The sequence below is a fragment of the Dipodomys spectabilis genome, unplaced genomic scaffold (assembly GCF_019054845.1).
Source record: "Dipodomys spectabilis isolate Male_0828 unplaced genomic scaffold, ASM1905484v1 ptg000297l, whole genome shotgun sequence".
NCBI classification, from domain to species: Eukaryota; Metazoa; Chordata; class Mammalia; order Rodentia; family Heteromyidae; genus Dipodomys; species Dipodomys spectabilis.
This window is the reverse complement of record NW_024870974.1, coordinates 4,400,188-4,414,551: the sequence shown is the minus strand read 5'-3', so window position 1 is coordinate 4,414,551 and position 14,364 is coordinate 4,400,188. Positions and strand designations below refer to the sequence as shown.

General features: G+C 37.1%; 1 protein-coding gene across 1 annotated transcript in view; it reads left to right on the top strand.

The window, feature by feature from the left end:
* Window positions 1-14,364, top strand: part of Arhgef38 (Rho guanine nucleotide exchange factor 38) — a 90,377-nt gene that overhangs the window by 38,840 nt on the left and 37,173 nt on the right. The window contains exons 3-4 of the mRNA XM_042701809.1: window positions 2,050-2,173; window positions 10,177-10,324. Coding sequence (XP_042557743.1) covers window positions 2,050-2,173; window positions 10,177-10,324 — 272 coding nt within the window. The remainder of the gene's footprint in view (window positions 1-2,049; window positions 2,174-10,176; window positions 10,325-14,364) is intronic.

The window sequence follows — 14,364 nt, the reverse complement described above, 5'->3', positions numbered from 1 at the left end:
TATAATTTCGTAAGTTATACCAAAAGAGGCATGGAGCCACTATATACATGTTATATGTTTTGTGTAATATCAATCAACTTTGCACTATAGAATTTGTAAGTTCTGAGCACATCTCAGACATAAGAGTACATTTCAGATATAAAAGCCTCATGTGCCCACTCCTTTCAGAGTGACAACACTAGGTTAAAAACTTTAAGAGCCAAGTGTAATTGAAAATGCATCTTTTCAGTGCTTGGGACAGAATCCAGGGCCTCTTACACACTAGACAAATGTTCGACCACTGAGTTCCATCTCTAATGCCTATAATTGCAAAATACATAAAAATAGTTTAAAAAAAGAACGTTATCTAATCTGATGTTGGAATAAACCAGAGCATATATTTTATAGATTTGGTTTCAAATGAGATGAGAGGTTAAGACACCTTGACAACAGGTCTAATGATAGGACATGAGGAGCTTCCCAAAGCAATTCAAAGAAATGTAGATAGCACGGGCATATTGCACAAGAAATGACTGACACATCATCCGGTTGATAAAGGTTCAATGTAAAGTCATTCTTCCAACTTCAGTGACAGAATATCCTTACCAAAATAGCATCTGTACCAAGTACAGAGAACAGATGGGCCAATGTTGAAAGGAAGAGGGTAAAAAGATAGGCAAGTGTTTCCTTCCTCTCCTTCAAATACACCTGGTACACCTAAGAAAAAAGTGATGTAAAAACACAGGAAAGGAGCTGCAAGTTGTGGGTCTTCATCTCTAGAATTCTACTATGTCTAGCCTACCTCTTATCTTACATCTCTTGTAGTAATGTCCTTGAAATTTTTTGGCTGTCTTCCTTAACTGGACTCCCTGCATCTCTGTTGTCTTTAATTTTGCAAATCCAGTTTTGTCCCAGTAACTCTACTCATTATCTTTGATGTTCCTCCATGTTGTGATTGTCAAGTGACTTTCCTATTCACCTATGACTTCACACATACACATCACAGGTAAACAGCAACCACCTGTGTTCCCTGCTTTAGCCCAACAGAACCTGCATCACGGTGCTTGTGCCCAGAATAATCATGATCTCATTATGAAAGAAGATTGGGATTGGACTTAGACTCAAGGATATACTTTGAATAAGAACCAGCAAAAGCAGAATATATATATGATCACACTCAGAGAGCTGAGGGTGATTGGTCATCCCTCTTCTAGCCACTTACTACCTATGACAACACAGAAGATGCTCAGGAAATGTTGGAAGAAAGGATGGATTGACAACAGATAAAAGATTAAGTCTTGTATCCATTTACACGGACCTGAAGAATGTTTTTGAACCTATGTATGGAGTTATAAAATACAATCAATCCTTAGTATAAGTTTAGTAAATATTTCCATTTCTATTTATTTAAAAGTAAAAAGAAGCCAGGTGCCAGTGGTTCATGGCTGTAATCCTAGCTACTCAGGAGACTGAGCTCTGAGGATTGTGATTCAAAGCCAGCCCAGGCAGGAAAGACCATGAGTTTCTTACGTCTAATTAACCACCAGAAAACCAAAAATGGTTTTCTGAGGACAGTGCCCAGGCTCTGAGTTCAAGCCCCATAACTCACAAAAAATAAAAAGGTAAGAAGAGCAAGAATCAACTCAACATATGTATTTGTCATCACTCTTAGACATCTGTGGTACAAAAACACCTTGAAAAATAGTTACTCAACAACGGTAAGATCCAACATCAGCTGTGAAAGCAGTAAAACAGTCTGAAACCACAGTAGCACCTACCTTCATACAGGGAAATTAATAGAAATACCAGTTAGACCTAACAGTTTCTCCCATTCTGGTTTTTATTAGAGTGTGTCACTGCATAGGCAATTCAAAAAATATTAAAGAAAAAAGACAGAGGCAATAAATAGCATCCCAATATCTTGGATGAAAAACTGTATAGCTACTCTAGAAATATTAATGAAAATGTACAAGAAATGATTGTTGAGGCAGCATAGGGTAGCACATAAAACACTTACTGTTAGCACAAGGAAACACAATACGATGGTGCTCACTGTTTGTGTTTCTACAGATTGATAGGCTGGACGTGGAGAGTTTATTTAGCAACATTGAATCTGTGCATCAGATATCAGCCAAGCTGCTATCCTTGTTGGAAGAGGCCTCAACCAACGTGGAACCGGCCATGCAAGCAATTGGTATGTTTATTCTCTTTGCCAGTTCCACCATAGAAGAGGAAATAATATTTTAATGACCTCCTGGTGCTTTGGTTTTATGTTTCTGACTCACAAAGCTTCCCAGGAGATATATAAATGCTAAACCCATCTTCAGGCTTCTTGTAATTACACAAACTGTGTATTTATTTTCAAATGGGTTTGCAATCTATTTGCTCAAGTCCATCAGTAATACTAAGCACAACATTTGCTCTTTAATTTCTCATCTTTCAACGTCTGTGTCTTTCAGATGTTCTTTTATTTTGTTTTTTTTTTAATTTAATTTTATTTTATTTGAGAACATACTGTACAGAGGGGTTACAATTACATGGGCAGGAAAATGCATACATTTCTTACCAAGCATTGCAGCCTCCTCCTTTGTTTACCCTTCATTTTATTTTGTTTTATGACTAACACTTACTTGATCTTTAAAGAACTGAACATTTAAGTATTTTATTTTTTTTAGCCTTACTGACTTCACAATATTTTTCCAATTTTTATGCCTACAAGTTGATTGCTTTTGGGTTGTGAATTCACTTCTTGGATTGTGAATTTTTTATGACTTTATATGATCTATAAAAAACTTACACAACTTCTGTTTTTTCAGTTCTTTTCTATTTTACTCTCAAAGAACAATAGGTATACATGTGTGTGCATATATACATATATTTACTTACAGAATTTTTTCTTATTCTGGTAGTATTTTTTAAATGACCATAGGGATTATCACATGGAAAGCATTGAGCCAAATTTTTGTTCTATTTCTGGGGAGTCCCAAAGAACTTCTGTGGAGAAAGTAAAATAGAGCAGTGAACTATGAGAAGAACTGATTATTTTCTTTTAAAGAAAACCAATTCAGAAACAAACACTGATTTTCTGTTTCTCAAGAAAATTAACAATGAACATCCACAGCCATCATAAAGTCTACTGCCATCACCATTTAAAAGACAACCAGGAGACAGATCCCTGTTGATGAAGCACCAACATCTAGGTCAAAAACTAGTCACGACTTTACAGTCTTCTCAAAATAGGTAAAAGCACACACAGCTGGGGTAAGATGTATTTACCTAAAGCTCCATGCAGAGTGGCTTTTCATGTAGGTCAAATGTCAGATGTCTTCAATTAATTTCACTCAATTTTATTTCCAAGTTTTCTTGAACCTACCTACAAAAATAAATGTAAAGCAATCTCTTCTAAAGAGTTGACATCTTTAGCAGGAGTGTTTGGCAAACAGGTAACTGATGGCAGGCATCTGATAAGCAAATAGAAAATCAATTAATTCTAATAATGGTTCATTTTTTTTTTTACAGAACCAGAGAAGAGTTCTGGGAAATGTATCATATCAAAACTAATTGTTTTTCTGGAGATGTAGTTCAGTGATGTGTATAACACCTACCTAGGATGCAAGGGGCCCTGGATTCCATCCATAATGGAGGGGGGGGGGAAGAAAAATAAATATCTGAGTTTATTATAAATGCTGTTGTCATTTGAAAAAGTAAAAAATGTGAATACAACTATTGGTGGGGCACATTATTATAGCCAAGTCTTTTCACTAAAATCAAAATACAAGGAGCAGAAATATTCTTGAAATTAATTGGGTTGCATATACAATGAGGCTATGATATTTCACTAATTTACATCACAGCTACTCTAAGTTTATATACATAAAATTTGAACAAAATTCAGCATCAATTATATCCTCAAATCTGAATTCTGACATATGACAAATACTTCTTTTGTTTCTGGTCATCAATCAATTTTTAGAATTGTCTGGTACTTTCAAGCTTGTCTTTATAAGTGTCTCATACTGACATCAGGTTGTTTTTGTAACCAAGGCCTGAGGAAATATGTTCATTTTGTTCCAAACCAGTTAGAGGTTTCACCAGGAGGGGTGTTAAAATTTGAACCCTATCCAAGTCCCAATGATTGTTGAGTAAACTTCTGGTTTATCTAGGTATTAGGAAAATTTCCCCTTTGGCACTAGAGCTGTGAATCACAAACTCTTCATCATGCCATCTAAAGAGGGAGACATCAGACATACACCTGGGCTTTGTATTTTTCAGTAATAAGATTCTTGAAACCTCACCAGGTGTCAGTTTATCTTATGAAATATAAGTGCCTTGGTAAAAGATTTTTGTGATGATCTCCTTCAAAATCCTCAGCATGGGGCTTTGTAATCGTGGCCAAGATGGTTCCTATTCTTTCAAACACTACTTTCTTCAGGCAATAAGAGTAAAACCATTGCCTTGTTTAGTGCTGGCAGCTGGGCCCCCAGCCAAGGAGGATAAGCAGAATGTGGGGAACACACCTTGGAATGCCTGGGTTGCAAGCTACCAGCCAAACTTTTATCTTGGGACAACACCCACACACACACTCTTTTACTCCATTGTGTGTGTCACTCAGGAAAGCAATAGCCAGAGGCCTGTGTTATTTGCAGCTGGACCTCTAATCTACTTCCCAGAGAGTGGGCCACAATCTACTCTGTCCCCACAACCATGATACCTTTCTCTGTAGTCTGAATATTCTAGTTTGAGAGACGTTTTATTTAGAACCACAGGTAACTTTCCCTTCAGATATATCTCAATTATTTCCTTTTTAATTAAAGTTATTTCTTATTATTATCCAAGGTTCTTTTTAGAATTTATTTGAATGTATTTATTAAAAAATTTTCATCAGCTAAATAACAAACTTTAAACATTTTATACCATATTTTCACAAGATTTCTTAATAAAATGTGGGTAGTGAAGTGGGAGCTCTTGACTAGTCAGGATTGCTATCACAATGCTTTCCTATCGAAGAAGAGGAAGAGGAAGAAGGAGGAGGAGGAGGAGGAGAAATAGAGGATGAATAAGAGTGTACAACATGTTGATTACAATTAACTTCAGCTGAGAGAAACAGAAAACAAGAGTGAGATATTACTAGCTTTATAAGCCATACTTATTTCTTTGTTGTGTGAAATGGGAAACTGTGTGTTCTGCACTGTGAGGAAGCCCTGCTCCAACGGGGGCTCAGCAGAAATGCAAGGGTCTTCCAGTTCTTAGTGCGGCTTACCAAAGGCATGGCCCTCATAGTCAAGGACAAGGTAGGGCCCATGTCTCACGTAGCAGTCCCAGGCAAGGATGAAAAAGGAATAAAAATGGAACTGGCTGCATCTTCAAGGAAAGGCTTTTGTCACAAGATATTTCACTTGTACACTACAGGTAGACTGTAATTACTTGGTCAGATAAATTGCAAAGGAGTCTGGGAAAGATAGCTTTTATCAGGAGCAAAGATTCTACTTCAGCCAGGTCCTGGTGGCTCATACTTGTAATCCTACCTACCGGGGAGGCTGAGAAGGCCTGTTATCTTAGCTACTGCTGAAAGCATAAGATAGGCAGGTCGTGGTCCAGGCAGGGAAGCAAGACACTATTCTCAAAACAACCAGAGTGAGAAAGAGCTGGAGGTGTGGCTCCATGGTAGAGTACCTGCCTAGCAATCTCAAGACCTTATGTTCAAAGCGTAGTCAACCAAAACAAAACTATATGCATGTGTACTATTTATCTATGTTATGCAGTCATGTGCCCACTAATGAAGGATACAGCCTGAGAAATGTGTTTTTAGGTAACGTCCTTATTGTGAGAACATCAGTGAATTTATTAAAGGCTATCATATATGCATATATATATACACACATATATGTATACATGATATACATATACACATACACACATACACAGTATATATGTACAACATATATACATATATATGTATGTCTATCTATGAAATAATATATACTATGTAAAATAATCTTTAGAATCACTTACATACATGCACTATGTCACTGACAGATTATCTGCTTTATCTCCAATTAACCTCTCAAAATCTGGAAGTGGAGCTGGGAATCAAAGTGGTAAAGCATTAGCTTTGAGCAAAAAGAGCTCAAGGACAGCACTCAGGCCCTGAGTTCAAGCCCCAAAACTGTTGAGAAAAAAGAGACAAAGAGCAATATATTCAACATGGGAGTAATTACACCAAGATACAGAATATGCTCAGTATTTTTTTTCAGTTATTTTTAAGGGAGGTAACTAAAGATATTGAAATGACTGCATTTTCCTCCTCTCCTTTGCATGGCAATTATCAATGCAGAAAATCTTAGCTTGCAGATTTATGTTTTTTGTTTTTTTTGTTGTTGTTTTTAAAGAAGCCTATGGTAGTTTTATTTTACAGGAGCCCAACTTCATTGTGACAGGCAACCAGAAGGAAATTACCTTCACTAGTTGTGGCTCAATTTCCTAATCATCTCTTCAGATACATTAGACAGAGCAGTTGTCCTTCACCATTAAAGGAATGCAGCCCAGGCTTACGTTACCGTGGAAACAGAATCACTTTGTGCTGCAAGATACCTTGCTTCATCAGCACTATTATGAAGCAGAACACATTGGTTGGGCTGGGAAGGGAATCAAATATTCTGTTGTCAGTGTTCTACTTGACCTTCAGGTGAATAAATGTTTTTCAATTAAAGCACTTAAATATCTTTTAACTTAGATAATTATTATTACAGTGCCATCAAAATTTTGCTAGGAATAAATAGTATAATTTTGCTGTTAAGGGCGAAGCTGTACATTCTTTCAAACTGGAACATCTGTCAAAGATGATACAAGAATATTGGCAAATTAATGGTTTAATTGCGTATAAAGTGTCTTTTTGTTGTTCGACTCTGTGATTTGATCATAAAATGAATTTATGAGACTGTCCTTGCTCTTTCCTTTTTTGGTCTGCAATCTTTATATATATATGTATGTGTATATATATAATTTTATTGTAAGTGTGATGCACGGAGAGGTTACAGTTACATAAGTAAGGTAATGAGTACATTTCTTGTCAGACATTGTTCCTCCCTCATTTTCTCCCACTTTCCCTTCTCCCTGACTCCTCCCTTCCTCTGACTCCACCCTCCCATCTCTAATCTTCTTTGGAGTGAGTATACATGTTTACAATGTTATCTTGTTCTGAAAAGTGTGTTTCTCAACTAGCTTCCATTCAAGCCTGCACTTGGCACCCACTTCTGGGGCTAATTTCCTGCTCCAGCCCAAAGTGCCAGTCCTATTACCCAGACCCTTACTGAGAATCTTTCTTCCTCTGTGTCAAGGCTTAAATTCAGTTAGTTCTTCTTTTACTTCTACTTTGTGTTAATTATTTCTTATTACTGTCTTAAAGAGCAAACTCATAATCATAATTATAATGCATATATTAGGTAAATCAACTTAGTAAAATCCCAGAAACAAATCATGAATCCCTCATCCTTTTAGCTCCAAAGATGCTCACAACAATTGAGTTGCTTTAAAGACTCGAAAAAACACAATTAAAAAAAATAGACACATGGGGGCTGGGAAGGTGGCTCAGTGGTAAAGCACTTGCCTTGCATGCATGAGGCCTTGGGTTCGATTCCCCAGCACCACATAAGCAAAAAGAAAAAAAAAGCCGAAAGTGGTGCTGTGCCTCAAGTGGTAGAGCACCAGCCTTGAGCTGAAGAACTGAGGGACAGCAGCGCCCAGGCCCAGAGTTCAGGCCCCACGACTGGACCCCCCCCCCCCCCAAAAAAAATAGACACATAAAACCTTAAAACACATACATGTGAATGCATACACACACACACACACACACACACATACTCACACACACACAATTTCACCTCCGATTCTCTAAGAAAAGGAAAATCCTATACAGATACAATGAAGAGGAAATGGAAGTCTTTCATTGGCTGGATATAAATATAATATAATTGAATGGAACATGATACCTTAAAAATAATAGTGCGATTTTGCTTAAATCATCTAATATGGTCATATGTACATAGCTTTTGACCTTTTCTGCTTGTCTTAGACATGTACTAGTTATTGCAAATAAGGGAAACCATGGGACCTATGTTTCTTTGGGCCTGACTTACTTTACTTAATAATTTTTTCCAAGTCTTATCATTTCCTAACAAATGGGGCGAACCCCAAGATAGGGACACAAATATTTTTTTCTTTTTTGCTATTGTTCTTAATGTATTTATAATGTACTATGTGATTTTTTTGTTTCTTTGTATGTTCCTCCCCCATGGTATAACCTATATTTTCATTCTATTTGATTCCGGTGGCCTGCATCTTGTATATACAATTATCTAATTTGGGGAGGGAAAGGGAAAAAACAAAATGCTTAAATAAGGACACAGGTTGACCCATTGTAACAATGAGATGTACAAGGCACTATGTCAAAAACGAACTTTACCACTTTGGCAGGGAGGGAGGGAGGTTGTGGTGGTGGTGGGAGGGAAGGGATGGTAAGGGAAAAACAAAGGAGGAGGCAACAATGCTCTATAGGAAATGTACTCATTACCTTTCTCATGAAACTGTAACCCCTCTGTACAGTATTTTTACAATAAAAAGTACAAAACATAATAACAGTGTTGTAGTTCTGAAGATAGTAAGGAAGGCTTACGAGACAAGTGACAATGTTTTGAGCAATTAGTGGCAAGCATATTTTACATGTCATCCCCTTAAATATCAAATTAATCTCAATAATACCATAGCTTGTGTTATTTCCATTACAAATAATATGAAGGAACATAGGATCAAAGTATTTCTGCAAGCAAAGTTATTCCTGTGTCTCCATACACAAACCCTAGCTGACTTCTGATTCTGAATTTAGTATTCTTCCCAACTGCATGGCTCCATCTAGAATCTAAGGAACCTCTTTTGTGTGAGGGCTTGAAACCCAAGGATATAATGAAAACAGCTGGATTCCAATCTTAATTTTCTCACTTCCTGACAGGACTTTGGGAGAATGGTTGATTTGGTTGCAAATTCTAATTTGTTCATCTTTAATTAATATGTATAAATAAACTCCTATCTATTTCTGCATGGAGAAAAAAAAAGCAATCAAGCTGTGCACAACACATTTACAGTGCTAAGGATCTTTCTATTTATGGAGGAAGAATGACTTTCTCCTGTTACTGTGATAGGTACAGATAAATGTCCACCTCACTGTTAATCAATGCAGCCATCAAAATCAGCTGAGTGTCCCAATCAACCTCAATCTCAAATTGGCAATATTTTTAAGAACAGATCCTGCCACGTTTCTTCTGTATCTCCCACAATACCTAATGCAGAGCTGATTGGACACTTCCTCCATCAGTTTTAAAGATGGACGGAGTGGTTAAATCAAACTACTGTCCAATAATTACATGGTCCACCTATACACCCTTGATTTTACAATAATATTTAAAGAAGATTCAGTAAATGCCTAAACACAATTAGCCCAAGTTTCTCATGAAGATATACTCATAACCTTGACTAATAGTATTATCCAATTAATTTTATAAGGAACAATGACCTATTTTTTTTTTATGATCACATATAAAGAAAAATTTTCTCTAAATTCCTCTGCTTTCTTCTCAGAGACCCTCAGGATATGTTGAAAAATTGCTTACCAAGTACCTGAAATTTCACCTCCTAAACTTCTAATTTATTCACAAAAACTGCTCCATTTTGAGCACTTATTATGGTCTATACTATGGCTACTATATCATAATGAAAGAGATGTAGAGAGTGAAAGTATGTTGCATAAGTAACAACGCCAGTTTGTAGCATAGTGTGATTCAAACCCATACACAGATCCATATCCTCTTAACCATAATCCTGCACACTAACCTGTTAAGTTCTTTATCCTTTGATTCATAAGAGAAAGGAAGAGTAAGGAGGGAAAGAAGGAAGGAAGGAAGGAAGGAAGGAAGGAAGGAAGGAAGGAAGGAAGGAAGGAAGGAAGGAAGGAAGGAAGGAAGGAAGGAAGGGAGGAAGGAAGGAAGGGAGGAAGGAAAGAAAAGAAAAGAAAAGAAAAGGAAACAAAGCAAAGGAAAGGCCTAACACCCTTCCAAAATAACCTGTCAAGACTGTTAAAAAATGAACATATGAAATACTATTTTGGTGTGACATGACATCATTTTGTCTTTCTTCTGCATTTATCAGGAGAGGTATTCTTGCAGATTAAAGGACCACTGGAAGATATTTATAAAATCTACTGCTATCACCACGACGAAGCACATAGTGTACTGGAGTCTTATGAAAAGGAGGAAGAGCTGAAGCAACATTTGAGCCAGTGTATCCAGTCTTTAAAGTAAGGTCTTTTCAAATGGTGATTCCCTTCCACTCTTGGTTGCCTAGCAGGGGGCATTCTAAATGGATCTAGATGAAAGGTCTCACTAAAAGCCTATGTTTTATGCAGCTGGTTGGGAGCTCTGCTTTGTGTTACTTTATGAAAAACTGACGTGTGGGAAGTCAGCATTGACCTTTTTTTAAAAAAATTTTTTTTTTTCTCCCTGAAAGGTTGAGTAAAAATAACATGGGAGAAGATTCAGGGGTTTGAAAAGATATAAAGATGTAATGTCAAAAAAGTAAAATATAAGTGGAAAGCCATACTGCTCCCATTCAGTTCAACGACTATGGACAGTATGGGCCTACCCGATGACCCATGGAGCACATGAGTTAATAGGGTTGGTGAGTGGTCTGAATGCTTATTCCCCACCTTCATTGTATCAGAAGAGGGAGAGATTATGAAGATTACTCAGGCCTTACTAAAATTAATTTTAGGACAACTAGCCATGCCTACTTCCCTCATCCCTCGAATACTGGGGTGGATACTATAAATAAACAAATGTTTTATTGGGAAAGAAATATTCTCACTCTAAAATCCACAAAATAAACGTGAATAATACTTATTTTAAATTGTTACTTCGTGTGTTTTTAAATATTGATAACCAGAATTTGTCTTTTCTTCTATTCTTTTTTATATGTATGACACAAGCCTGGGTTTGGGCTGATAAAATTGGGATCTAACTATATATGCAGTTTCCTAGGAAATTTAAAATTGAAATTATTATCCTATTCCTCATTTTATCCATAGTTCTCTTATGGCTTTTCACTTTTAAAGTGTTATCCATTGTCGGATGACCTTGCTTAAGTTTGGGATGGGATTACCAGGGAAGGTGTAGTATACAAATAAACATAAACCAGCACATATCCCTGTGCGCATTGCTGTGTGGGATGGGAATGAGAAGGATCTTCTGTGTTACAAGAAGTTTGTAGTGGCCTTAGAGTGAAATCATGACACTACTCTGAAGGAATCTTTTCCAAGCTACAACTTGATCCAGTGGGGACCCAATGAATTTGAATTTAAATAAATGCATAAGTGTTAGGGATTTAGCTCAGTGAAAAAGCACCTGCCTAGGAAGTGGAAGGTCCTGGGTTCAGTCCTCAGCACCACAAAGTTCAACTTCACTGCCCTCTACTGTCCAAAACATAATTGTAGCTCATTATCCTTTTTTTTATATCATATAAAACAATATATTCAAATCACTAAATTGGGAGCATTTATTTAATGACTCATAACGTAACAAGCTACTGAGAAAATAAATATAATTTTATTTTACAGCCTTCTTTTAAATAGTTCAATATGATCTGATAACTTAAATATGTGATGAGAAGTTCTAGTTAATTATTTCTGACTGTTTTCATTTCAGTCCAGTGCTAGCATTTCAGTTTAGAGAAAAATTACAGTTTAGAGTTATCTTTATCTTAATAAACCCATGTTTATTAACCTCTAAATGTGGAGCTATCTTACCCCTCAGGAAGGTAATGAGGTCTTGAATATGAATGAACATTTTCCCTTACCTTAAACAAGTGGAAAGATTTAATCCGTGTCCATCTTCAGTCATTTCCCTTCTTCAGTTTATAGAAAAAGAAGAGACAAATATTACAGCAAGCAAGAAGCTAATTCCTTGGATCAGTATCATAGATCCAACTTGAGGAGTAGGGAGGTAGTTGATTTTACCTGGTCCTTACCAGGAGAGGTCTTTATTTGGAGGTGATGCATTGGGGTTGTGCTTCTGACTTTTTGCCAGAAACAAAGCTTTCTATTCAGATTGAGATGAACATGTATTTGTTGTTCAGCAAGCTTGTGACTCCTGAGAGAAAGACATAGAGCCTTCCAGAATATCCTTTATGCAATATAGTTTAGTATAACACACCTACAAAACAAGAAGAGGCAGAGGTAATTTTGATATTTCATCAAGTATTAATTACTGAAAATTACTTTCACATCCAATGGTTTATTTGGTCTTTTTTCTGCAAACTTGGAGTCATTGTCCTAGGATGACACAAATGTTGTATATTCAGAACCCTCTTGATTTGGGGAAAGAATATCAGCCTCCGGAAGTTGCTAAGGTTTAGAAAGCACAAAATTCAAAGGAATCGATATTGGCAGAACAATTCCTTAAGGGAAGGGAAATCAAAATAAAGTAGTTTAAGGTAGGGCTATTTTCCCAAAAGTTGCCTTTCCATGAAAGTAAAGTTGATGATGAATTGTACTGGTATGCCTGAAGGCTGAGAGCAGTAGAATTATTGACATTACTATAATACTGACCTCGATTGAGCTAAGCTTTAAATTCTGAGAAACAGGTTTTCAAACAGCTTTATAGGCCACAGAGAGTCTGGAGCACCCTGAGGGCTTGGTTTCCTTAGCCCAAGTAATCAGTCAAAACCATTACTGTCACCCTGACTTTTCCTAGTGGCTAAATAAAGGAGCCCTAGTGCAGTTGCCATTTCTAATGAAAATTAGGGGCAGCCTCTATTTTCTATCATGCAAAGGGTTATTGGAACAACTCAGTGTGAAGCAATATCCATAAGAGAAGTGGCTTCAGGCCTCAGAAGCTAAAGCAGATTTTAAAGCAATTTAGGTTGCAGTTTATCCAAAATTAAAATATGTTTATTGAGGGCCTAATAAATATTTATTGAGTACTGATAATGTTGAAACTATGTTTGAAAAATATTTAAAAATAGTTCTTGCCTCCCCAAAATACAAACTATACCTGGGAAGATAAACAGTCCTATCTGGAAAGCTTAATAATACACAAGGGGTCATTTAAGCAAACAACAGACACTGTCTCAGTTCAAGACTAATTTTTTTTTTGTCAGTTGTGGGACTTGAACTCTGGGTCTGGGCGCTGTCCCTCAGCTCTTCAGCTCAAGGCAAGTGCTCTACCATTTGAGCCACATCGCCAATTCGGTTTTCTTGTGGTTAAGTGGAGAGAGGAGTCCCATGGACTTTCCTTGTCTGGGCTGTCTTTGAACTGCAATCCTCAGATCTCAGCCTCCTGAGTAGCTAGGATTACAGGCGTGGGCCACCGGTGCCCAGCCAAGACTAATTTTGAAAGTATAATAGATGTATTTCCTGGCTCTAGCAGATTTAACCATATAACACTTGGTTATTCTTTGAAGCCCATTATCATTCAGAGGATAAAATTAAGTGTATCTAGAAAACAATTTTGGATCCCTTTGAAATGCTAGGGTAGTGCTTCCTGGTATGTGTATACACCTGTGCCAGATCCTCAAGAATGTGTGTTAAAAATGTAGTTTCATATGTTTTCCCCCAGATTAAAGAAAGATAGGATGACTGGTGAGCCAGTCCAGGATCTGCAGTTTTAACCAGCACTTGATGCCCTTCGGTAAACATTCAAGAACTAAGTTGTAGAGACATTATGTCTAATGTGCCCCTCACTGCTTTCCCCAAAGTCCATGGGCTTTCCCATTAAGATAGAAACAATTTAAGCAGTTCAGAGTTTGGAGACCTAAAGAACGAATAGGGTAAAGGTATCCCAAAGCACAATTACATTTGCATCTGTTGCCTAGAAATCAGAGATTTCCAAATTTTTATGGAATCAACAAGGAATGTTTACGAGCAAGCATTATAGACCCCCAAGTGTGTGCAATACTGTATTAATGAAGTCTCTAAAGCTATGTACATTGGGTTTACTAAAAACCTGATTACTTAGCCTCTTTGGAGTTATTTAAGGCTTCTGATCTGCATGAGGAAAATAAGCTAGAATGGTTATACAGGAAGCATAGCTGTAATTAGAATAGAATATCAGCTACCTTCTTTTCTGTTTGTTCCCCACCCTCATTCCCAGTTCTGGGGCTTGAACTCAGGGCCTGGGTGCTGTCCCTGAGCTTCTTTTGTTCAAGGCTAGCACTCTACCACTTGAGTCATTGCACCACTTCTGGCTTTTTGTGTTTATGTGGTACTGAGGAATCAAACCCAGGGTTTCATGCATGCTAGGCAAGCACTCTACCACTAAGCCACAACCCCAGTCCTTCTTTTCT